The sequence below is a fragment of the Phalacrocorax carbo genome, chromosome 8 (genome assembly GCF_963921805.1).
Source record: "Phalacrocorax carbo chromosome 8, bPhaCar2.1, whole genome shotgun sequence".
In the NCBI taxonomy this organism is placed as follows: Eukaryota; Metazoa; Chordata; class Aves; order Suliformes; family Phalacrocoracidae; genus Phalacrocorax; species Phalacrocorax carbo.
Window position 1 is genome coordinate 12,901,564 of NC_087520.1, and position 26,731 is coordinate 12,928,294.

At 48.9% G+C, this 26,731-nt stretch overlaps 1 protein-coding gene across 1 annotated transcript in view; it reads right to left on the bottom strand.

The window, feature by feature from the left end:
• Positions 1-25,542, bottom strand: part of PSD2 (pleckstrin and Sec7 domain containing 2) — a 47,258-nt gene extending 21,716 nt beyond the window's left edge. The window contains exons 1-7 of the mRNA XM_064458764.1: positions 25,437-25,542; positions 23,085-23,669; positions 16,098-16,586; positions 14,650-14,844; positions 9,754-9,834; positions 9,091-9,203; positions 5,181-5,239 (exon numbers count right to left, since the gene is read on the bottom strand). Coding sequence (XP_064314834.1) covers positions 5,181-5,239; positions 9,091-9,203; positions 9,754-9,834; positions 14,650-14,844; positions 16,098-16,586; positions 23,085-23,605 — 1,458 coding nt within the window. The 5' untranslated portion in view covers positions 23,606-23,669; positions 25,437-25,542. The remainder of the gene's footprint in view (positions 1-5,180; positions 5,240-9,090; positions 9,204-9,753; positions 9,835-14,649; positions 14,845-16,097; positions 16,587-23,084; positions 23,670-25,436) is intronic.
• Between the last annotated feature and the right edge of the window lie 1,189 nt (positions 25,543-26,731).

Consider the following 26,731-nt stretch of genomic DNA (forward strand, 5'->3'; position numbering starts at 1 on the left):
AAGAGATCTGAGCTCAAACTGAGACAGCAGCCACACGGTAGAAAAGCAGCCAATTGCTGAGCAATTGAGAAGGATTTTTTCTGATGACCAGAAGAGGTGATGAGAAAGCTCCAGCAAGGATGTTAATACTGTGAATCAACTTGTTGGACAAGGCTGTCGAAACACTGCAGAGTCAGGGGCAGGATTCAGGCTGGCTGTCAGTAGGATTGAGCACAGGATGCTGGCATGGCTCAGATGCAATGCAACCTAAGTCAACAATATCTTAACACTTCAGCTTACTGCTTTGAGAAATGGGCTGGAGCCAGCCACTCAATTACAAAGCCCTGCAAGTTGTCCAATTCAACACCAGATGAATAAAGAAAACAAAAAACCACTTCAGGACATGGACTTTTCAGCTTCACTTGATCAATACTGCAAAGAAACATTTCTGTGATCACAGGTGCCTCATTATCAATGGCACCAGCACCAGGGACTGCCTGAGCTTTCACACACTGCAGCAGTAGTTAGCAAGTATGGGGAATCCCAGGAACATCTCTGGAAAAGGCCACTATGATGGTGCAGTGGGGTACCTTCTTACACAGTAGACCATCTTGCTGAGTCAGCAAGACCATCACATGTGGATATTATCTTCAGGGGAATGTACCTACACACCTCAAAGCGCAGTGTTCAAGATGTCCCTTGCTGAACTGGGGCCTCTGGGTAGGGAGGTGCATCTTAACTTCTGGCCAGCCACACAGATGGGGCCAGATGCTTTTTTGTAGTGCATCAGTCACTTACCAGCAACAGAACAAGGCAGCAAGACTACTTCACAGCCACACATGGCTATTATTCCTGATATGTCCCCCTGGCTTGTTCCAGACGATGCAGCAAAGCATGAGGAATCACTGTCAGACAATCAGCTAGTACCATGGTGTGCTTGGATGAAGAGTGAGTGAGCAAACAGTGGATTAAATAGACAAGAAGGGGTGGATAGTTAGATGAATGGGTAGAGGCAGTATGGGAATGGATGGATGGAGGAGGATGGGTGCAGACAGAGTATGAGAATGGAGAGTTGTGGAGACAAGGTGCACAATGGTGGTTAGAGTGCCTAAGAATAAATTAGGAAGGATGAGATTGATCTTATCATGGGTAGACAGGGCTGATCCTCTCATCCCATTGTTTCAACCCAGCCATCCACTGCTGAGCTGACTCACCCAAGATGATCACAGACCATCTCCTGAAGTGTCCAGGGTGGTTCTACCCACCTCCAGAAGACTCTGGGCTGTAGCCTGGAATTCCTTGGCTGTTGCCAAGTCCCAGAGTTAGGAGGCTGGGCAGGTGAGTATGGAGCTGGGTGCTGAGTGGGAAAAGCAGGTGCCATGTGAAAGCCCCAGGAGGAGAAGCAATTTCCTGGGGGCCAGAGGCTGTGAAGGGTGGCTATCTAGGGTGCTGTCCCCAGTAATCCCTCTGTGAGGTGTTAAACCACTTGAGGTTCTGGGCTGGAGGCCCAGGCATCAAACATCTCAGCTGCCAAGTGGTGAGTGGAGTACATCACCTGTGAGCTCCCCAGCATGAGCATCACACCCCAGAAGGCCCTGCTTTTACTCAGGCTCTTTTGACCTCTCCCAGATAGTCATCCTCAGGGGAAGAATCCAAACAACATTTATGCTTCAGCATTAAGAAAGGGTCGTTGCTCTGACTGGACCAAGGAATCTGGTAGGGAATGTGTTCTTGGCTGCAGAAAAAAGATCACCCTGCTGCAGGGGTGATACTTTAGATATCAGTGACCCCTGGACCACACAAAGCTGCTGTGAGCAGACCGATGTCACTCTTCAGGTGATGCCAGTGGCTGCTTATATCTCAGAGCTCTTCAGCTCTCCCAGTGCTACTGACGCAGCAGTATTTCTAACACCAAACCATAAGCTTGGAGTAAGGAGAATATCACAAGGTTTGTAAGATTAATAGCGATGGATATGTGGAGTTAGGAGCTGCCAGTGATCCCATTTCAGGCTTTGTTCAGTGGCCATGAGAGCTGCTGGCCTGCTTTTTGAACAAACACTAAAGCTTGTCACATTATAATCTGACTCCAGAAGCTGGTCTTTGCTAAAGCACCAAAATGCAACCACAAGTTCTGGTGATGCACAGGTGTTGATTTGTCACTGTCCTTCCATGGCCAGTAGTTCCGAACAAGGAGGGCTAACTTTGACAGTTGAAAAGGAGACATCCAAAAGCTTTGTCTCCAAGGGGCAGAGATGGAGCAGAGCAGTCTTTGTTATAAGACCTTCTGGAGCTCAAACAGCACCAGCAGAGCAAGGTAGAGAGTTGCAACAACCTGGTTTACACTACAAGGCTTGCAATGTTTGTTGGTGACTGCTGGCTTTTAAACACCAACTCCAGGTGATTCTCTGAAAATGGAGTGTCCCATTTTAAAGACAGTAAGTTTTCTAGACAGTTTGGAAACAGGGTCTGTGGTAGAAAATCAACTGTACTAAGGCAAAACTCCAGTGTGGCCAGGTGCAAATCTCATGTTTTAAAGCCAGTCTCATTACTTTTAAGCCTGAACTCAGTATATAAGATGGTTACTGCTGGAATGGTGAACTAGCCCATTCAAGAGACACTGCTGTAGAGAACTGCCCCTTTACGGAGACACATCAACCAACCTTTCCTAATCAAAGGAGTTTCCCACTCCATGCCAATGCACAGTAAAACACTGAAACACAAACACACAATATTAAAAAATGAAACAAATTAAAAAGTGATATGCCTTAGCATGACAGCACTTTAAAGAAAAGGGATGAGAGATCAAGTCACACAATCCCAGGTACACTGCAGTTCATGGAGGTTTCTTTACACAAGAAGAATTTCATGTGACGCGTACCAGCTGCTAATGGGTTACTAAGTAGTGAAGGACACTGCACAACCACTTAGGAATCCAGACAAACAAAAATATTTTTTTTTAACACAGAAAAAAACAAGTCAAATGCCAGTGCTTTAAAGCAAAACACTAGAATGACTGCACTTACCACCTGGTAAAGGGTTAAAGAGTAGAAAGAGAGGTTCCAGGAGCAGAAGGAAGAAAAACAGAAAAGGGAGGAGAAGGAGAAGAATAAATTAATTTTACACATGCAGAAAAATTAATAGAAGGTTTTTCAAAGAAAAGCTCAGGCATTTCTACACCTCACCAAAAGAAAACTATTGTTTCTTTGCCTAGATAGCATAAGATTGTTTCTTCCTACGAGGCATTTTAGCCAGCTTGTCAATGAAAAACAGAAATGGTAACACTTTGGAGGTTTAGGGGTTTTTTTTTGCCTTTTCAATAATTTCTGTCTTCCCAGAGGCATATTTTGGATATTTTTTTAATTTAAAAAAAATTAGACAAAGCAGACTGAAGTTGCATAGTTTGCCTTCTGCCACAATGCTGCTTTTGCTGTTGCAGGAAATGCTTTAATGAAAATAGTTTCTTGGCTCCAAACATTTGGCTGAAAGAAGAATGCTGTATGAGCTGCCCAGAAGCCATCCCCACTGCTGTCCCACTGCCTGCAGAAACACTTTGCCTAGACATGTTACTGGAATCCATGTGGGTGGCCAATGTAACATTGGTCAGGCTGCCTGTGCCCCAAAGGATGAGGCTGTAGCAGCTGTAACCATCTTGGTGCAGGCCACAGTGCTCATCTGGGAAGGATGTTCTTGCTGAGACCCGTAATCCCCTGGTCTCAGGGAATTCCTGAGTTCAGTGTCAACTGCTGTATTCAAACCTTGCCACTGTCATGAAGGCAGTATCTGTGCTGTAATGATGGGGAGGGTCTCTCAGGTGGACTGTCAGGATGGCACGGTGAAGCTGATGGCCTTTGCACCTTTGCCATCATAGGTGAAGAGCACTCATACAGTGTCCTCTTCCTACCCCCCAGAAAATGCCTCCTCTCAAAGGCGATTAGACACCAGTATGCAAAAAAAGAGCTACATTATGGCCTACTATCCCCTCATTAACAGGCTAATGAAGAGAAAATCAGGGCAAGTCTCTGCAGATGAACAACAAATTGTTACCAGCTGGAGGCAGAAGAGGACTCTGATGATACAGCTTGAAAATCATGGGACTGTGGGGCAGAAAAAGGGTGTGTAGGTTTCATATGCACAGGCCGCTATAATAAATCATTCCCCCATGCCCCCTCCATCTTCACACAACCTCTGGGGAGGCTGTGATTCCAGGTCTGAGCTCTCAGAGGGGCTATGAAAGAAGGTACTTCAGTGACCTGAGACTTGAGGAACTCCTCCACCCCTGTAAAGGGGGTACAGCCACCTGAGGCTTACAGCCATGCTCTATGCCTGCACCAAAGGCTGGAGAGCAGGGAGGAGATCAGAGTCAACAGTGCCTACAGCCTTCTACAGCACTGAGCAGGGCGCAGAGTCCATGCATACTCCCAGATGTACCCTATGGCAGGGGTCTCCGAGGGTACGCAATGTCACGGTGCTGTCCCCTATGCCTGGTCCCATCTCCTCAATGCAGTTATTTTTTGTCCCACTCTGCTTTCCTTTCTATACTCTGGTTGACCTTTTAGGAACAAATGTTCCTACGTTGCCTGAAAAAGCCTCTAAGAGTTGGTGAGATCTTCTTAACATATTCTGCTATTTCCCAACCACACCCTTGGGCACTGAGCTCTGCTCACCCTGATCTTTGTCCAGAGGCCTCTCTGATATGAAACTCTCCAGTGGCTGTCCCTTACATCTTGAGGAAAAGGAACAGCTGGGACTTACATCATATTTTGGGAAGGAAAGATCAAACCTAGACCTGTATGAAGCCACTGACTCCCTTGCAGCAGTTTCTGGGATGAGGGGAGCCTCAGATATCTGCACCATTGGTGCTGCTGTTTGCCAGCTCCGCAGAGACTGGTGGTGAAGACCTCTCCACGAGAGCTCCTGGGATAGGGCTGATGCATGCAACAGGTCCTGGGAAGAAAGCTGCATTGCCTGTGCCTGTATAAGATAACTGTTGTCAGCAGGAGATATGCCTTTGGCTTGAGTGTGGGGTGACACTAAGAGGACTGTCCCCAAGTATGGGCCTGGCACCCGAAATTCCCCCTGGAGGTGGTCAGAGTACTTTCTGCCAATTTATCTCTATTTTCTAGCACCACATCCTGCATAAAGGGACAGACCGCTATACTGGGAAGGAAAAAAGAAAGGATGACCCTCTGAGCACTACTTACATGGCCGTGAAGGTCTGTGTTTAGCAGCATTAGAGCACAGGTGAGCGTATGAATCCCATCTGAAACAGACAACAGTAAGATGGCTATGATTACTCCCCTTCCCATGCAGTTTCAATGTTTGCTGTCTTGGCAGCCCACCCATTGCAAAACCAAGGCTAGTTGGTTTGTCAATGGCTTTCTGAAGACCAGACTTCCACTGAGTCTTCCTCCATAGCCATTTTTTGCCAATGCCAATGCAGAATGGGACAGAGATACTGGCAAACAGAGCTCGTTTCCCCCGAGTTGGTTGCAGTCTCCTCAGGGATTTACCCTTAGGTCTGCCTGAGGTAGCCATTATTCCCAGGCAGCCTATAAACTCTTGAGTTGCTCAACAAACATTATTACTGCAAATGAGCGCAACATATTTGGCTCTCTAACTTAACTCACATGAAGTTTTCCTTCCATTTGAGACAGTGCATCACCCTCTTCTGTACCAGGCAGCCTGGTGGCTTGCTTTTATTTAAAAACCCTGCTGTGTCCTGAAGCTGTTCAAGGTCAAGAGACTAGTCTCCACGTACCACCTCACAATAGTGAGATGCAAATGCACTCTGGCACATGAACTGGTCCTTGCAAGGCCCTCACAAAGGGCTAGAGAGCACCAGGGAGGAGGCAGGGACAGAAATACTACAGCCTTGGTCTTTGGCCCTGCTCTTGGCATGACTTGGTGTGCTCACACAGATGGACTGCTCCACAGACCAAGCCAGACATGACATGATGCTCCTGGCTGCTCTGCGAATTGGTGACTTAGTGTCAGGCTGTAACTTACCCCCAGGCCTGAATGGGGAAGTGACAGTGGTCTCTTCTTGTGGAAGTAGATGTGCAGCCACAGAGAACCAGCTGTGGCCCATCCCCATCCCGGTCAGCCACAAAACAAAGGCACAATTTGTGTGGAATAGGGACAAGCCCTGAGCATTCCATGCTCAAGGCCAAGCTCTGAACACTGCCAGCTAAAGGCAACCAAACACATGAGCCCAGGATGAAGGCAACTGAGCACGAGCTTCTCCCTTTCCTGGAAGAACCATAGTCTCTGAGGAAGGAAGGGTTTCTCATGGGAGCACCACATATTTCTCTATGAGGGCTGACAATCCTGGGGACATGGTGTGACGGACATCCCCCTTCAAGAGAATCAATTCCTAAGAAAGATGCTTCCTTCAGTTTCACAGGAAGTAGCTTTGGGCTTAGGACAACACGCCTCCCCAGTGCGTATTTTGGGGTCTCTGTGGGAGATTCTGGGCTAACATCTTTGCCTGGCTTTATTGTATCACTTTGGTGAGGTAAATAATGTCCCACATGGCCCCAAGGTGGAGCTGGTGTCCCAAAACCTGCTATTTTCTTACTGTTGCTCAGCTCAGTTGCATTCACTTTTTTTCTTCGTTCACACAGTGCCACAACACAACTATATAGTTCTTCCATGTCATCTGTACAGGAAAGCACTAATAAAGTGTCCATGACACCACTCTCTGGGGAAAAATCTCAGTGGTCAGTAGGTCAGAGCTTCTGCCACTCTCATCTGCAGCATCCCATCATATAGGCTGAAATGACCCTTGGTGCTGCAACAGCCATGCCTCCATCAATGGAGGAGTTATTGAATCAGCATGCTTTAATGCCCTGAAATGTCTTAGAGGGCTTTAAGACCTTCTCAGACACTTGATTACCTCCAGACAAAACTGCCTTGACTCTATCATGCCTCTATGCCAATAGACTGTCACAGCCAGAGGTGTTTCTTTAGAAATCTAGATACTACACAGTGGCTCAGATTTCATCTTGGTGGAACATCCTTTGCAAATTTAGGCTGGATGCAACAAGAAGGAACTGCTTCCTGAAGAAAGAGCTTGCAATAACTTTCTCAAATTACCACAGACCTAGTGCACATTTTTGCAGTATCTGCAAAAGATTTGACCTGAAGGAGCCACTTTGCTTCCCTCCATTGCATCAACTTCAAGTAGTACTTGGATTACAATTGTATTTTTCAAGCCCCATTCAATTCCAGTCCTGAGTGCAGCTCTGTCCTGCTTGGGACTCATCCAGTTTACATTTGGTCTGCAGTAAGTGCTCCTGCCCAGCCTTGTGAAATGTGCTGCCATCACCACAGGCAATGCTGTGGCCCTAAACATTAATGACTAGGTCGTGACAGCATCAGCAATAATGTGTTTCAGATCCAGTTTTACTTACTCTTAATAGTTTTGTACTGTTCAGGAGTGTATTATTTTAAAAACAGGTTCTACCAGCAGCAGTGACATCTCCATTGAGGGCCACAAAGTTATGGAGCAGTTTAACTTTCTGGCTTCATTCATGTTTGCATTAGCAAGTACCTTCTCACAGACTTCAGAACTGGGGTCTAATTCCTCTTCTGAACAGTTGCCGTAGCGTGGCTCCATCAGCAGCTTTGTAACCCATGTTGCCATGGGTTTTGTTTGACTAGTCACTGCCCTCAAAACACCCTCATGCTGAAGGGTGTGGGACAGAGTCGGATCCACTGCACTGACCCTCTGTGCTCCAGCTCAGCCTCTGCTCAAGTTGGTGTGTGTATGTCCTCACAGAGGTTGTTAGACACCTGTGGACCAGAGGGGAGAAAGGGTCCCAAGACCCTTGTCTGTAGGAGTTGGGGTGGATACAATATGGTTGGGGATCACTTCCAGGGGGATGTGTTGATGAGGGTTCAGGACTTCACATTTGGGATATTTCAGTTGAGGACTGCTGCTGAAAATTCAGCCTGCAGCTTAATGTCTACAGGTGGAGGACCCTTTGCAGGGGAAGGTCCTCTTTGGATCAGTGGGAGAGAATATTGCACAAACACAGGGAAATGAAATCTAAACCTGTACTTTATTGGGATACCACTAATAGAAGCAAAGACGTCATTCTGTTTTGAGAACAACTTGTGTCCAGTTAGCCTTGCAGAGGGACTAGAGGGTTCAGGTGACACTAGGCACTGCTGCTATTTGGGAAGCCTGCAAGATGGAGACAAGCAGGACCTCTCAGACACAGGTGTCATATTGCATGCTGAAGGGGTGGAGGAGGAACAACTGACACTGCTGTCAGGTCAGCAGCCTGATTTCCACCCATGGGGGCATTTCTACATGCCCGTAAGCAGGTGTGTAGAGTCATTCATGTAAGTGCAAACATGGACATGCTCATGTCTGGATGTGTGCATGTGTACCAGGAATGGCCTTTCCTATTTAAAAAATGTCAGAAGAAACTATATCAACTTAAAAAAATAATGGGGAGGTGCTGAAAGTAGCTAACAAAATCTGCCACTCCAGTGAGCCCAGAATTTTACCCAGCTGTGCTTTCTCCTGCTGCAATTGTAGATGCAAGGAACAAAAACCCTGTGCATGACAAGCCAACAGCATTCCTCAGTCTGCATGGAAATTATTTCATAATTCTTATTCCATTAAATTAGCAAGGTCTTGGGCTGAGCTAGCACCAGCCACTCATTTCCCCACTGCCAGCAACCACTTTGCAAGACATGATTGCAGTAATTTGCAACCCTTGAGAACCACTCACCACCTCCCCTGGTGCTGGGCGAAGTATGGCCACTAATCCAGGCTACAGCTGAGGAGCTTGTCTTCAGCACAGCTTTTATGCACTTGAGAGGACAAGGCTCCCTGGGAGCCCACACTCAGACCCTCAGATCCTGAGGAGACTCATCTGGCTCTCTTGGGGTGGTCTGTACAGCACCTGGTGTCCCAGTCTCTCCTAGGGCAGAGATAATCAGCAGGGCAGGATCCCAGAGAAAAGAAGAAGCTGCAGCCTTGCCTGCCTGGTACTATTCAGACCCGGCTGTGCATGGTCAGTTTTACACTCAGGCTCTGTGACACAGGTGCACTGTGAGTGTGCAATGGACACTAGAGCCAGGGAAGGAAAGTGGTACCTTCAGACGTGTTCTCCTCTGGGTTGCACTGGCAGTATCGCCGGGAGAAATGAATCAGCACCCGCTCCCGCTCCTGTGTCTCTCCCATCAGCGGGAACGCTTTTAAGAACGTCCTGCAAAGAGAAAGTATACTTAAAGATGTCATGGATCAATCTGTGGGCAGCATCCATGCTAACGCGGGAGATGGAAAGGGGGTCCTCAGAGCAGATAGGAAGGCCTTTCTCCTCCCACCAGCCTGCACAACCTGCAGGTGCAATGTAAAAGGTGTCTATGGAGCCAGCTTTGAGCTGTGTAGGGAAATGTGCTGTCAGCTGAGATCTGACCCACCTCTGGCTTGATGGGACCAGCGTGGGTTGTCTGTCCTAAGGGAAGAAGTTGCTTCCACTTGCTCTGATTTTGTACAGGATGGGATTCCTAGGAAAACTGCCCTCCACCATGGGGAAGCAGATTGTGGGCCCTCCTGTCAAAGCTTATTTTTGGTGGCAGTAGCTTGTGCCAAACATGACATCAAAGCAAAGATTAAATGACAACGACTCCCCCCAGTCCCTGCTCCTTTCATACAGACAGCCTCCATGGTGTCAGGAAGCCCAGACGAGAAACCCACCGCGCTGCTCCGCTCTGTCCAGCCCAGGCCTTACGCGGGAGTGCCAGAGACCAGCTCACCTGAGTGCTTTGTCAAGGGTCAGGCCAGTGAAGTCAAAGAAGCTGAGATACTCCTCTGCTACCAACTTGCTAAATTCGTTACTGTAATTAAAGAGTGAGTAGTCAGCCCTTTCATCAGGGAAGAAGACACTGTCTACAAGAGGAACAGCAGACTGCTGCCTCCTGGCCAGCCCAATCTCCCAGCAAGACACTGCAGACGTGATCCCAGACCCAGGGGGACTTTATTCTATCTTGAAATGCTGCTAGAAGACCTCCAAAGGGTGCTAACATGTCCACAGCCTAGCACTGCGGCTACCAGACCTAGGCACCTCAGAATGAGAGATGTGGGCCCCCAGTGCCCCCCTCTGCTGTGCTGCTGCCAAACCAGCCAGTAGAAGGAGGAGGCCATAAGGATGTCCTGTGCTCATCAGGCACCTTCTCTCTTACCTAGTCCTCTCCCACTGCTGGACGTGTCTCCTCCTTCTACTGCAATATTCTTGGTCTCCACTCCACATTGGCTCCCATCCCACCCTCTCACCACAGCACCTTATTACTTGCATGTCGGGTGCCCCTGGGAACTGGAGCAGGAGAGCTCAGCTGAGCTTCTGGCCTGCTCATTGCTGAATGCTTCCCCAGAAACTATTTCCCTGCCACATTTTTGAAAGATGCTTGGAGATGTGTTGCCAAGATGGGCGGTTGTGGAGCTCGACTCAATCAGTCAACTCTAGCTCTCTCAACCAAGCAATAATGAATGCTGTTAAGTTCCTCTATCTACACAACTCAGGTAGCAGAGTGCAAGAATAATCAGTGAATACTGGCAAGAAAAGGTAGATGATCTCAATATGTTCAGCCTTTGCCATATACAATTCCCTTTCCTTCTCCCCACAAAATGAAAAACATATGGATGTGCTAAGCATTGCACATCCAGTTTCACCCCAGGACATGTTACTGGCAGAACTCATTGCTTTTCCTACAGCATTGTTTCATCTTCTGCAGTGAGGTGGATGCTGTAAAGCCTCTGGCATGCATGCTGTTTGGAAGCACGACACACAGTGGGATCAGGCAAAGCAGAGGGACAGCTTCAGGGGAGAGGTCCAGGCTGAGTTTTGAGAGGCAGGACATAAGTAGTGCTGCTGGAGTTTGCTCAGGTGACTGTTTCAAAGCTGTATGAAGCCACTAGGCCTCACATTCATAAAACAATCTTATAATTTTGGATTGTTAGCTCTGGGAAAGAATATGTCCTTATGGCCCCATGGCCCCTGGGTTAGTCTGTCTGAAGCAGTGCAACAATGATTGGCACGCAGATTCCTGCCAGCTTGCCAGGGATACTTCTCCAGTTGTCCTGGAACTTCACAGCAAGGTGATGTGAGATGCAGATGATGACCACACATTTGTGAAAGGAGATGTTACCACATCTTCACCCCTGTGCCAAAGAACGAGCAGAATCAAGTAAGCCCCAGGTCTCCTCTGGGATCCTCTCGGCTCTACGTCTGCAGAAGACCTCATGCATTGGCTGTGCCTGTGCTGGGAACTAGCCAGCACTCTCCCTTCCACAGGTCAGGTCCCACCTCACACATGCAGTTGTAGTCTCCCAGAAGAAAAGGTTTGATTCTTTCTGTTTGGGCACCTATTTGCCAGGTCTCCTGAGAACCTGCTTGGGCACTCTGGGCACTGGGCACACAGCAAAAACTGCCATGTACTGCAGCACTGCAGCGATCAACAGGGGAGAACAGTGTCTGACTCCCCCCACTTAAGTCAAGCTGGGCTTCAAGGTCCAGCCTTACCCAAGGCTGCCTAAAGCCAAAAGACTTGGCATGTCTATAGCTCAGCACAGATATGGGTGGGCCGAATTGCTCTTGAGATGTCTCCATGGCCTACACTGGGAGCTACACCCTAATTTACATTCCTAACTAGATCTATAGTCAGGCAGGATGAAGGTGGGTAGGAGTTTGTCTTCACCTCACTGTCCCACCAGGGCAGCCTGGAAAGATAGGCAAGCCTTGCTGCCTGTCCTTCAGCTCTTGATGAAGGTCAGGAGTCCTTAAGGAATTTGTGACCCCCAGGACAAATGGTCTATGCCAGCTGCTGTGGTACCAACAGTCCCCAGCCTGGGTGCCCATCATGCTTTCCTGTGTGCCTCACTTGATTTCTCTCTGCTTGGAAAATCTGCAGGCAGGGACCGTCAGCTCTGCTGAGGGAACCAGACAATGTTGCAGGACACTTGAAGGCAGACAGCCCCCAGGAAACAGCTTAACTCCTATGTCTGCCAGGGGCTCAGTGACACTGATGGGACCCTTCTCCCTGAGCTCGAGAGCCAGTTAACAAGCCCCAGGTGTGCCTGGGACACAGAGCTCCAACACTGGCCAGGGCAGGACCGTGGCCTACACTAAGGTGGGCTTAGCTGCTTGCTCTGGTTTCCCCATTGAAGAATTGCCCTTCTCTTTCTCTGTGCCAGTCCCAGCTCCTCCTGCAGGAACAGGTAGCACTTCCACCACACAGCTCAGACACGACAGAAACATCCCCACAAGAACAGCAAAGCGTTTGCCATGGGGGACATATCTGGCATGCTTTGGCTGGTGGCCTTGCCACACAGCCAGCCTCTACAGACCTCCTCTCTCCTTACACCCCAGCTTGATGATTTTTCTGCCTGGCTGGGGAAGGTCCAGGCACCAAGAGTGCTTACTGGCCTGTCTGAGTCACAAGCCACCCCATGAGCAACACAGGAGCCCTAGCCTTTTCTCCCAGTTTCATTCCTGCATGGCTCGATGCAGACAGATATGTGCTGTTTTACAGCCTGAATCACACTGTCCTACAGAGCTAAGCCTGTACTGTCCAGGATCCTTTTTGTGCCACAGTCATCTGGATCAAAAAAAGACTGTCCATAAGAAGTTTAGCTAAGTAAAATTTACCTAGTCTCCAGGGGAGAAAAATACACTGTGTGCCCTTGCCATACTGCCCATGGGACTCTGACAGACACCCAGTTCTCCGTGCACTGCAATGCCGAAACTGTGCTCTGCTGCCTGCTCTGTTGCTGCCTGCATGGTTTTGTGAACACAGTGCTCTCTTGGGAAACTTTGCAAGGAAGTGCCTGGCACTACCATCTTCATGGTCTGGCAGCTGAGACAGTTCAACCTCCAGCAAGAGACATGTGATCGTGGGTAGTGACAGAGCTGAGACAATGCCACAGACAAATCCAGGAACAAAAATTTTCCATGGAGAGTTCAGTTGCCAAAACATGTGCTCTTCAGAGAGGCAAAGGTAATTTCTGGATTTGAGGTTAACCTCACAGAATTGTGTCAGCTGGAAAGAAACTATCTGGAGATATCCAACCTCCATTCCCTTGTTCATCAAGCCTTTTCTACTTGGTTGCAATGATGAATGTGTTTGGGTTTGGTTTGTTTTTTGCTTTTTTTGAGAAAATTGACACTATTCACAAAGAAAATAAAGGGTTAAAATGAGTTACAAAGCTTTTAAAATTAAATTTTTTCCTTTTTGAACAACCCTCCTAGCCAGTCCACCTCCTACAGGGAGCTGGCCTGAAAGCATCACTTAACCTGCTCTCACCACCGTAGATTGGCCTTACATTGTCTAAGTGAGCAAGACCAACTTAAGACACACCTGTCCTCATCCTTCTTCCTTTCCTGCTCTGCAAATCCACCTGCTTGGTCCAAGAGCCTGCAGCTCTATCCAGTTTTTGTGCTGGGAAATGATTCAGATGTCAAAACCCAGATGATCAAAGCAAAGGTTTTCTTTTAAAGGCTGTGTCAATTCCCAAATGTGGCTCACCAAACAGCTTTCCAAGGTGTAAGGATTGCAGGTATGAGTGAGGACTGCAGGAACTAGCAAAGGGACACACTCGGATGCACCCCCAGAGGCCAACTGCTTGAAACTTCTCTCACTCAATGAGCTGGCATGGCAAATTTGCAAGAAAGGAGAAGGATGCTAGACCTGAGGCAGCAGCAACCAGCAATGCACGTGCTACAAGAACCACAGCAAAAAAGAAGAATGAGGATGCTGCCAGGTGATACAAAAAGCCTCTCTAGGAGATCATTCTGGGGCTCATTCTGTCCCAGGACTAAGCTGGGAGTCACAGACAATCCTTGGAACTGACAGCTTGGGTATTTGCTGAGGGAAGGTTGTGTCCTGCTGATCTGGATGGGAGTGAGACATTTCAAGGACATAAAAAACGCCCCAGCAACACAGGTTATATCTGATCCAGGAGAAGGATGATGGGGATTGGTGTCCTCACACCCACTGTCATCCTAAAATAATCTGTTACTGCTGCACTTGTTACTGTTACTGTCTCTTAGAAATCTCTGTAACTCTCCCACTTTTGAGTAAATACTTTTTGTTTCCCTTCTGCCTTACCCAGGCAAATCTGCCAGCTGAGGTGCTTGGACCTCCAGTGTGTACCTGGCTCTCCACCAAACCCTTCATGGCATCTATACAGACTGGGTCAGGGGGCACTGCAGCAAGAAGATTTTGGGGTGCAGACATTAAAAACCTGGGGACAGACAGGGAGCACAGACCAGATCCAGGTCTGGACCTCAAACCCTTCAGCCTGGGGATTGCTTTACAGGAGGTCTTGCTGGGCCCTCACCAAACACAGGAAGCTCTTGGTTCTGACAGGCAGCAGCTTGTGGCAGTCAATGCCCAATACATGCAAACAACTTGTAGGCTTCAGGTTGCAAGGGCATTGGTCTTGGACCGGTTTCAACTGGAAGGATCTCCAACTCCATCCAGCAAGCCCTTGTAACAGCAGGCTTTGTCCCTTCCTGGCTTTGTCCTACCCTTCCAGCATGACCAATCCTCCCCCAGACCCTCCCCACCACAGCTGTGTTTCTTCTGGTCATGCTCAATGCTGCCATGTCAGTCAACCCCCTCATAGGGTTGGCTGCAACCCAAAGCCCCACTTACTTTTTACCAAGCTGGCGTGCCACGTCGCAGCGCTTGAACCCTTCAAGGTTGTAGAGGCGCTTGGCCAGCCTCTTGGCAGCCTCGCTATCTGCCTTGCATCCATTTGCCAAGGTGTCTGTGCTGCCCTGATCGAGCTGCTCCGTGCTGCCCATGTCGGAGTCAGAGTCTGACAGTGCATCCTTCAAACTGGCATCACTACACAGAAACAAGAAACAATTCAAGGAGCAGCAATGTAACTTGATGAAACCCACAGAAAGTTCCACATTTTGATTTCTTCTTGTCCTAGCCAAAAATATGAAAAAAACCAACAACACGTTTGTGAACTGAACGTTAGACAAAGCCTCTTTCAGGTCAAATGAAATAGTACAGTTTAATTTCAATTTTGTAGAAAAAGATTGAAGAGAAGGTGACTTCTCCCTGAGAAATCAAAGCAAGCAGCCCCAAGCCCTTTTTAAGATTCCTCTCTCTCTGCCGGTATGGAAAGGGATACCAAGCTCTTTCAGAACTGTGGACATTCAGGAAATCTTAGGGATAGATGGTATGCTTTTCAGTTCAGATTATTTGCCAAGGATGAGAAACAGCACTTGTACAAATTGTGCCAATGGGACTGACAGCAGACCTGCTGTTGCTGGTGGGCTGCTCCTCTCCCAGCTGCTGGCTGGCATTGTGGCCAGCTGTTCCCACAGACAACACATTGAGCAGCCCTATTGGCACCATGTAGGCGGGGCTGTGTCTCTTTATTTTCTTGACCAAGGCCAGTTGTGGCATTATGGCACCTATTTGCACATTTTTGGGCAGTGTAACTTATTGAAGGCCTGATAGCTAGGTGGACATACACCCTTGCTCCAGCTCTCCCATGGCTGCTCATCACCTCGCTTCCTCATGCAAGGAACTGCCCTGCAGATGAGCTGCTGCCTCCCAGGGTCAATGGTTGGTCTGAGCTGGTCCAGGGGATGAAGCCCATAGAATAGCCTTTGGGGAGGCCTCTACAGGGGCACCCAGTCCTAAGTGAAACCCTGAGGTTTTCCTGCACTTCAGAGCACACTTGAGAGTGTGCCTGACTACCTCCAACCTGCCCTCCAGAGAAAATGTGAACACAAAGTGCTGAGCCTTGTCTTTTTCTTGGGCTCACAGAGCTCCTACAGGACCCTGCAGCTCACCTGCAGTTTGGGGTCCTGAATTTGAGAACAGGGAGGACTCAGACAGAGGCCCGCTGGGGTCTGGCTGGTTTAACGACATGAGACCTTGGCCCCCAGCTGCAGTTCTAACCTACAGGTAGGAAAGTTTTTCACGTTAGTGTTTGGCCTCTCTGCCATGATGGCACAGGAGAGGAAGCACAAGGGGAAAAAAAGCAGCTCCATCTTTAACTGTCCTCTGAGCTTTGCTCCTGGACTGGGACCCAATGAGACAAGGAGCCCTTTGGCTGAGGAATTCCAAGCCTGCCTTACCTGACGGAGTTAATGATCTTGGTGGCATCTTCCTCTGACCCTTCCATGTGGAACCCATTTGGGATATTCTTCAAGGACAACCGGCTCAGCACATTCTCCGACCTGCTGCTGGTAATTGAGTGCCTGAGAGGGCTCCCGAAATCCCCCTCTGCTGGCTTTGCTGCTGCCTGCTCTTGCTTATCAGCAGCCATGTGGTGAAGGGCTTCTCTCTGCTGGGCTACCAGTTTCTGTTCCAAGAGCTCTGGGCTTTCCTTGACCCTTTGCTGGATCAATGGGGTGAGTGGGGCCTCAAAACTGACACAGCTGTCTGTCTCATCTGTGAGAGAGAGGACGTCCAAAGAATCCAAGCTGCTGTAGTATGTACCCTTCATAAGGTCAGACTCAACAATCTTCTCAAAGGTTGAGCTGAACCCATCTCTGATGTCTTTGAATTGAAAATGTTCCTTGTCATCCTCACTGCAGCTCAGCTTACCATCTCCAGAAGCAAACCTGGACCAGAAGGGGAAATGTAGAAAATACTGTCAAGGTAATTGCTTGCACTGTTCTCTTGGAGCTAGGAGTCAAGAGAAGGGGCAGAAACGGATGCTATGATTACAGGTCCTGGGGACCTTTCTGTGGTACAGCCTGCCTGGTTGCCCATTTTACAAGCTTGTAGAAGCAAATTTACAAGCTTCTAGAGCTGAAAAGGCAGAGTTTTATGATGAGCAATCCTAGGGGCCCAGCCAACCCCTAATTTGGTCATGCCCCAGTGAAAAGCCAGACCTCTGAACTGGAGATGTTTGCATCTCACACCTGCTACTGGATCCACTGCCAGAATGAATTTAATCTGCAGGTTATCTCTCCCTTCAAGCACTCCAATTATAGGTACTTCAAAAGCATGAAAATCCTTAGGATCGAGGCCATTTCATTTAACTTTGGATGTCAGCAACAAATGTCCTTGATCCCTTTTATAGCGGAGAAAAAGCAGAAGCTTTTAGGGAGCAATTCATCCGCTGTAATTTAAGCCTTTTTTCTTAGATGACACACCCTAGAAGTGCAAGGCACCCTACAAATAGTTTTCCCTCCACTGAGGGGGATGTAAAAAGTGGTGGACACACATCCAGGCAGGGGAGGCTCCATGCTTCTTTACAGCTAGACTGTGGGATTCAGGCACAGCAATACAGTCATGACAGGAGGCTGAGAAATGCATGAACCTACAAGCCTAGCTTCCAGGTAAGCATGGATGACTCTCAGCAGGCTGAACTCCGATTGGCTTTGCAGGCAGGGACATCCATTTGGTCATACATCTCAATACTGGGAGAATTCACCTGAGTCAAATCCAGCAATACCCACTGTGCTGGGAGCCCTGGAGAGCTGGGGGGGCTCAGTCCCCCCTGGAATAGACCGGACTGCAAGGACTTGCCTAAATTAGCCCAGGGTTTCTCAGGTGAAGCCTGCCACCCCACTTCCAGCAGATGCTGCTGTCCTTTGCTTTGTCAGAACTTGGCATTTCATGCTGTGATACAGGTGAAAGCTAGGGGAACAGTAAGCTGCTTTTCCTCTGCCTGTGCTGGAGTTAACTTTCTGCATAGCAGCACATATGGTGCTGTGGTTTGGATTTGTGCTAAAACAGTGTTGATAATGCACTGATGTTTTATCTGTTGCTGAACATGCCTGCAGAGCATCAAGGTTTTCTCTATATTTTTCTCCCCAGCAAGTAGGCTGGGGCTGGGCAAGAGGTTTTGGAGGAGACAGAGTTGGGACAGCTGACTTTAATTAACCAAAGGGATATTCCATTTCATATAATGTCATTCTCATTAAAGTGGGTTTGGTCTTTCAACATAGTCATTGCTCAGATTCTGGCTGGGCATCAGTCTGCTGCTGGGAGGTGGTGAGTGATTGCTTTTGCATCACTTGGTGGTTTTTTTTTTTTCTCTTTTATTCACTTATTAAACTGTTTTTATATTGACCCACAAGTCTTCTGCCTTTTGCTCTTCTGATTCTCTCCTCCATCCACAGAGGAGGGTGGTGAGCAAGTGCAAGGATAAGGGCTTAGTTGCTGGTTGGAGTCAACCCACTGCACCTCTTCACTATGGTTGTCTCAGTTTGTAAACCCTGTGTTAGTGTCATGGCTGTGCCGTGTGCCTCTCCTAATGAGCACAGCATCACTTTGCTGCAGACTACGTTTCCCTGAGATTAATTCTGGGGGTGAATCAGGGATAAGCAAGTTTCTTGTGTCAGCTAAGGAGATGCTGTACCTGTGCACACCCAAATCCAGCTATTTTTAGTAACGTTTCCTACTGGGTGCCAGTGACAGCCCACTCCCAGCCTTGCAGAACATCACCTGGCACAGAAGGGATTGGAAATGGACCTTGGGAGGTAGTTCCTCTAGCATAGAGGCAGCAAAGCACTTGTGAGCCAGACATGGCAGAGCTATGAAAGTGTCTCTTAGGAGTCTGGACACTTCTCAACACACTTTACAAAACAGCTCAGTCTTTTTAGTTGGACAAACGGAGGCACACACCACACTCCAAGGAATTGCTCATAGCAAAAGAGAGGTAGAGATACAGCCTTGTATCCCATCTCCACCAGCAGATGGCAGAGAACAGGGAAAGCAAAGTGACCACCCCCTGGCAGCCTCCACAGCCAACCACGTTTCCAGCTCCCAGCTATCTGCAGCTTACAGCCCCGATCCAGAGATATTCAGCCCATTTTGTCCAACAGACACAGGCTCCCTGGTTTCACAGTGGAGACTGACCCCTGAACATCACTGTCATGCCTGGGCAGAGTCTCAGTGGAGCCCTGAAGCCAGGTCTACTCATAACATTGCAGGGTCTGGGGTGCATCTTTATTTCTCTCAAGGCAGGAGGGATTTGCCTATATTTTCACTACATAGCTAAGAAAGTAGCAAGGAAGGAAGGCTGTCTCTTGAGCAGGGAGCAGATTAATAAGGCCCTGAATTTACTGGCCCAGGTATACTAATGTAGTCTTATCCATTCCTGGAAACTGTAGCCCTTCAAAATGCCTCAGGCAGGGTGGAAGATGGCTGGCCATTTCAGGCCACACTGGCCCTAAGGGCTAGGGAATGTACACCTTGCCACTGATGATAAAACACCCATCTGGGAACCACCATCATAATTTTTGTGGAGCAGCCAGTTCTCATGGTCAGCACAGGATACACCGTGCCTGAGCGGTGATGGGCACATGGACTGGTTATCCTCCAACACCCTCATCAGCATGGGAAGCAAGAACTCACCATTTGCGTGAGCACTAATTCCAGGTAGTAAAATGGTACCTGGCATCCCTTCACATAGATAATCCTCAAGGTTATCACCCTTGTTTGCTACAGCCAGTGTGTTTAAAGACCCAAGCCTGCAGGATAGGAGGTTCTCTGCACTTTCCAGCACTTTATTTATTCCCTTGAGCCCAAACTTATACAGCCTGCAACAAAGTGAGAAAGTCTGTGTCCCTACAAATGCCCCAGCAAAGGCTGCATGGACCGACTGCAGAGACCAGGGCAGGAGCCGTGGTCCTGGATGGGTCAGTAAGCACCAACAAGTCAGGCACATCACATCTCTTCTTGCGTGGTCCCAGAGAACATGGAGGACAAAGAGACTTTCTACAGCTTACTCCAGCTCAGGAGCACTGTCTGCATCTGATTCAAGAAAAACCAGGCTAAGGTGGGACATAGTAAAAGACCTGGCTCATATGAATGAACCTGACATAGCCTCCCCACAGACAAGTGGCATGTACTTATTACACAGCAGGGAAAGCAACTCCTTTACTTAAATAAGGAGCCGTATACTTATTTGCATTGTAATCACAAGGTTTTGTAAGCATGCTGAAGTAACACTGTATCTAATTGCCTGTGCTGCTTTCCCCAGTCACCTCTGAAATGCTGTTTTATTGCTTAGAGCAAGGCATGCAAAGCAATGCACTTGGTTATTATTGTAGCTGAAGCTGAACTGTACTAGATTTTTATGCACTGAGTTGTTTACATTTCACTTCTCACTGGTTAATTAGTTGTAATAAAGCAGAACCTAGTTTGCTGTGTTGGAGGAGTGGGGAGGCCTGTCAGAGAAGGACAGGGTGGAAATCAGGACTTTCTTGCCTGTGCACTGGCAGGCTTTCTGCAAAGTTTTTCTGAACCTTATTCAATGGAATTTGAATTGCTCAATGGCTCTGAGTTGCCATGGGAAGAAAAGTGTGGGAAAAGGCAGCAGTCCCAAACCTACAGGTACTAAGTGTGTCTATAAGCCAAAGGGGGGATCACTCTATTAACAAGTTTGATATTTTTGTGTGATTTTGTGGGGCTGAAAGCAGAGAATATCATTCACTGGTGAAGCTCTCAGTTTTGGCTGCAAAGCTGCAACCTCCCTGAGATGAGCAGGGCCAAAGCTGGAGGCTTCTGGGAAGGTGAAAGACCTCTAGGCAACATAGCCACATTGATTGAAAAATGGGGGTTTGGCAAATGGTATATTGGCATGCCAATAGATGCCGTGGAATAAACTAAAAAGGGGGTAAAAGGGATTCAGTTAACACAACTGCAGCACAAGCACTAAAGATTTGGACTTATTTCCCTGACTTTTTTAACAACCATTCCCTGCATAGACACACTAATCTACCTTCAGCGGGACAATCATGGTTTCTTTCTCCAGCTCCACGATGGAGTCAATGACCTTGGATGACTTTTCCCCCTTTAATTCTCCATTGGTTCAGTGGGAAGAGCAAGACTCAATCCCTTCTTGTAAAGTACTTTAAGATCCAGGGACAAAATGCATGATATGATCACCAGCACGCATATTATGACAAGTGATTTTTTTCCCCCAGGAGTGAATAGTTGACTGCTTATTGGTGAAGCATTAGGCCAGAGACAGAATAACCCCAGGTTCTCCTATATCCAGAATGGGTCATAACAGAAACAGTAATATACCAGAGGGGACTAAAGAATGAACTGAGAATCTCAAAGATGATGCAGAATGACAGTGACTTCTCAGTGTCTTGGTCTATCTGTCAGCTTTGTTACTCCTGACCCACATTGATCTAAGAAAGCGAGACAGTCAGCTCCCATCAGGAAAGACCAGCTCCACGCTGTGTTTGGCCCAGCCACATCTTTCTGCCTTTTAGCATACAGGTAGGTGGTTAAAGTATTAAGGAGCTCAAACACAGCGTGCTGGCCCAATCCCTAGGCAATAAGTGGTTTCCCAGATTTCAGCTGTTTCCCTGAAGTTTTCCAGCTGCCCTTCTGCCTTTGAATATAGTGTGTCAATGTCCCTTGTGCATTCAGATTTCCAAAAGACTTATTTGCTATCCAAGTGAATATGTTTAGAGCATAAAATCATGGGCTGTGCATGCAGAGCCTAGTCAGGTTGCATCATCTCCAAATCCTCAGCCTGCCACTTCTCCCAGTTCATGCCCTAGTACCTTAAAATAATTGCACTTCCAGTGATTGCAGCAGCATTCACTGACCACCCCTAGCTTTGTCTTGAACTCACAGTCTCTGCCAAGGAGCCACATACCAAACAAATATGATTCCATTGCAACCTGAGAGACTTGCAGACATATAAGACCTGACTGCATAGGTTCCAGGGCTTGTGGGACCTGCCTGGGGGTGGACTCCCCTAGCTGTCTGGACATCAGCAGCCTGCACTCTTCCTCTTCAATATCTTCAACTGTGCTTGTTGAAATAGTGCTGCTCCTTCTCGCTGGTGGCCTTGGGTAAATCAAACCACCAACTTTTTATAGGGGAGCCTGTTCAACACTAGAGATGCAATGAATTAGGGACGCCTGTCATCAGCCCACATGCTGTGTGGCTTCCCAGCTCTGCTGACACTCCTGCCTACGCTCCAGACAGCACTCTGAACAAACGACTCAGCCCGAAGCCTGCACTGGGCTAAAACTAGGAGGTGATTCACAGGCCCCACTTGGCCATCCTGTCCCTTCCACACCTTCTCTTAAGAAGGCCATGCTTCTCTGTGACAACTTCTGCTGCTCTTCTCCAGCCCCCTTCTGCTTGCAGCAACCCTCCCATGCTGGGGTATGTACATAGGCAGGTCCACATGATTCACAGCGGCCATAAACCCCAGCTGGCTACAATACAGACTCCTAGATTATTTCTGATGGCAAAGTGAAGCATCTGTACTCCTCCCACAGGGATGGCATGGGAAGTACCCCACCTCATCCCTGTGACCAGTCAATTCCCTTCAGCCCCCAACATGCAGAGCCCCAGGGAGTCTAGGCACTTGCAGAGGCATAAAATCTGCTGTGGACACTGCACCAGTATGAGTGTCCCCCAGCCTGGGGAGTTCTCCTGTGAAAACAGGCTGCCAGAACAAAGGACACACAGACTGGGGGGGCATTGCACATATGCTGGTTTGTCTCAGGCACTCAAGGACAGGATGACATTCGTGTCTCTCATCTGTCACTGCTATGCCTGTACCATCAGGCACTGGTAACACCTGCCACAGATGCAGCAGGCAGCAAAGTTCAGTGCCTTGACCTCTCTTACTAATTGTACAGTCCTTTGGATGAAAAGCTGTAACCTGCTTCCCCAGCGACTGCCAGAGCAAGCCACACTTCCAGGGACTTCTAGGGCATATCAGGCTCCTGGACAAGCCCTGCTCCTTATTGTCCCCCGGCTGCTGTTCTTGTCCTAAGTAATTTTGAGTAACTCTGCCATAAGCGCTGCAGCTGAATCACCCAATGTGCAAGTGGGACAACCCCAAAGTGAGCACAACCAGCACCCAGCACTCTTGAGATCCCTAAAGCTTCTCCCTCACTTTAGTGACTCTGTGGGCAGACACTGGCTCTCATCACAGATTTTCTGCATTTATAACAGGGAAAAGCAATGGGAAAAGCAGAGAGAAAAAGAGGGAAAAGCCACAGTCAGCCATGAGAGCAGCTGCAGCTTTTTAAACACACAGAGCAGAGTAACTTGAACCAAAGAGGATTCAGAAACAAAACACGCAAACTAGCACTGAGCTGAGGTTACAATGGCTTCACACTCACCCGAGCTGCTCCTCCAGCTCATCGGCACTTAGAGCTTCTGAGGAGCCCAGGATGCCGTGACACCGCTCCTTGCTGAGGGCCTTGCTAGGTATTTCCTGGGTGGGGGATCCCTTCTCCCCCGAATCCGTGCTGCTTCGTCTGGGCACGCCGCCGTCCCACTGCTGCAGCTGCCTCTGCTCCTGCCCAACAGTGAGCTCTGCATCCACACCGTTCACCAGCACTGGCCCGTCCTTACGGCTGCTCTCACTGGCTTTGTCTGTCCCCAGTCCCTGCTCACCCTGCCTCTCACCCAGCTCTGCTGCCGCTTCCAGATGTTCATCCCCCTGGCCCCCACACTCCCCCTCTGCTCCTTGGGAGGGTTGAGCATCATCCTGGGGGCTGGCTCTCCTGCTGGCAGGCTCCAGAGGCTGGCTGAGCTGCTCGTCCCCATCGTTGCAGGCCAGCGCGGCCGGCTGTGAGCCCGAGGAATGCAGCTCTTGGCGGTCTGCAGCAGCCCATGGAAAGTGGTTGTTCTCGCTCATATTCCGCTTGTTCTCCCAGCGCTTACAGGCTCCCTCCCCGCACTCAGATCAGGCTCGGTACTACCTACAATGGGAAAGAAACCACATCACAAGCACCATGAGAGCTATCAGAAAGGCACAGACTTGTTGATAGCAGCTCAGAAGGGCAACAGTTTGAAGCAGAGCCAAGGAAAATTCCCCCCACCCCTCTCAACCCCTCAGTATAAAAGCAAGGAAGGACCATACTTGGGTTTGCTGCTTTTGCAGAGATGTGCTCGTTACCCAGCACTGTGAGGTCTGGGGAGTTCACACTCTCCACAGTGTGTCCACAGACAGAGAGGGTCTGGAGGAACAGAAGTCTGTTGTTGTGGTCCTGGGCACCCACCTTCTCCTCCCCCTTTCATAACACCCAGACAGTCCCAGCCTGAAGCACAGGGGACCCGTACCATGAGGGCTGTTGGTGCCCCAGCTGCAGCAGGCAGCTGCTCAGGGCTGGGGACAGGAACGTGGCATGGCTGCTTTTCCCAGGCTGGCTACTGGGGTGCTATTCTGAAGTACTGCTTGCCTGCCTGCCTGCCAGAAATAGGAGAAATAGGGGAAATAGGAGATACTTGTGAATTTTTTTAAACATTTCTAAGGAGTTGTAATGTGCCAACCTGTGCGATTCTCCCTGCTGACTTCACATGTCTGCAGAGCCTCTTGCCTGCCAGAGTAACACTTTTCCTAACATACAAGTACTGCTGAAGGGTGTCATAAGTTGCCAGCTAATCTCTGGCACAAGTGTCCTTATTGAATATACCCTGAGTTGCTCTCTCTATAGGGCAAGGGAAGGATGCTGTGTTGCATCAAATGAGACAAGTGGCTTTTTGATAAAAAGGCACCTTATTGGTGAACACGCCTATCAATGCAAAGTGTACCAGTCTTGCAAGCACCATCCTGAGCCATGGGCTATCGCCCCATGGTGCTGTGCAAGCTTTTCTCCGTTGTAAACCCTGCAGCTGCAGTCAAGTGACCATGGTGCCACAAGAAATGATCTCTTTTGGAAGCAGGAGTTTCTGTGTGGGGCTCAGGCTGGGGCATGATTACAGCTGATTTGGTTTTTAAACAATATTTGTCTTCACCTGCACAGGAAGCATGGCTAATCAATTACAACAGGTAGATGAGACCCCTGGGTTCTCCCGCTAATTCTCTTTGTACCTCACATCTCAAGCAGATCATTTAAATTCCCTGCCTCAGCTTCCCTCTCTGTAAACCAGGGATATACATCACCTCTGAGAAGCTGTGAGGATGCCCAGATGTCATCAATGGGCTCTGGGTGCTCTGACTTGCTGAGCTGCAGTTCTTAATAGCAGTAAAATGATTAATGGCTTTCCTAGTGCAGGGCTTTACTAGTTCTTGGTAACAAGAGGTGTCGGGCTGCAGCTGCCTCTGCTTTTACAACCCCTCACTTTGAGGAGGTCATGGAGATGTCAGCAGTCTCCCTCTTGCTGATGATTCCTCTGCACCTGGGCAAGGAGTAAGGGAGAGATGGGATTCAACCTCAAACACCCCTCTATGGCCTGTGTATGGACAGATTCACATGGGTACGCGTTGAGCTGCTGGCCGAGCAGGACAGATGCCGAGGGGAACCCCAGTCCTGGGCTGACTTTGCTCCAGTCCCACAGCCCAGGCAATCTTGGACCCAGGATCTGGCCTACTCTCCATGTTCTCCTCCCCATAGCTGGGAGACACGGTGGGCTGAGGAGTTCAGAGCCCCGCATGGGACGGATTTGGGAAGAAATGCTCCTCAAGGGTTACACATGAGATGTGAGATGGGCTAGGTCCCTCCTTGAGGCAATGTTGGCAGTTTTACCTCTTCTCCACGTGCATCCATGTGATCCCCCGCTGTCACAGATCATGCAGCATCCCTGCACCTATCACGCTAGTGGCAGCCAGGTGCTTCCGACAGATGCACGATCCCTGCCTGTAACAAGGGACCAAAGAAAGTAAGACCCAGGCCAGAGAGGAGAACCCCACTGATCTCCTGCCACCCTTCCACTGCTCCGTATCAGGCTGCTTCCTAGACCCATCCCATGGCCCATTCTTTGCACAGCACTGCAAGTGGTCTTCCCTCTGCACACCCTGGTTCCCCCTGGTTTTCAGTAATGGCAGTGCAACAGCTGAGTGCAGGAGTAATCCTTAGAAAGGGTTTCTGACTTCTTTCTTCATGAATTCCCCCCCGATGAATTACTGCAGAGAAAAGGGTCTATGTGGTTGCAGGTTTCAGGAGAAACTTGACGAAGATCCCACTGAATCTCCAATTTCAACCACCAGATCCATAGAGGGAGACAGCTCTCTTGCAGATGGATGTCCCCCAACAGTCCTCCCCAGCCACACCAACAAAGCAAGGGCCAGGTTAGAGGTCTTTGACCTAACTGTAAACAAATCTGACCTACCAGATTCATTGATGTAGTGACATTCCCCTTGTAGAGTGTATAGTACAATGCAGGCTGGCAAGGGGTCAGTGTTGCTTCTCCATGAAGTCACTCTAGGCTGGAGAAGCATGTCTTGTCACTGTAGAAAGTGCCAGGCTTGCTATAGAGTTGCTGGAGACTGACAGATAAGGCACCATTGCCTGTGCACTGTTAGAGGTCTACCTCAGGCTGGGTGGATCAGGCCTTAGACATGCCACCTGCTTTCCAATGGCTGGAAAGAGCCCATGGAGGAGCTTGGTAGCAGATATCTGTGTCAAGTCCCTGTGAAGGGATCAGCTTCCACCCTTTCTTGGGCTTGGCCCCACAGGCATTCAGCCTCTCTCTCAGACAGTTTGCCTTTCCCTGACAAGAGAAAGGCCATCTTAGACTTCATGGGACACCAGAACATCAGCCTCCTGCAGCCCAACATCCCACCCACAGGAGCTGAGATCTCCCAGGGGAGGCTGAAACAAGCCCCTGGGACAGTGCTGAGGTTTGCACATGTGGGCCAGGTCTCCCCTTGCTTGTTCTTCTGCCATCCCAAATGAAGAGGAAAGACCTGAAAACCTTTTTCCCACCGAATCCAGGACAGAAAATTAGTCCCAGGCGCTTGGTCTTCCCATGCACCGATAGCAGGGCCAAGCTAATGCAGCATCTTCAAGGAATTTACCTGCAAAACTACCAAGACTCTTCT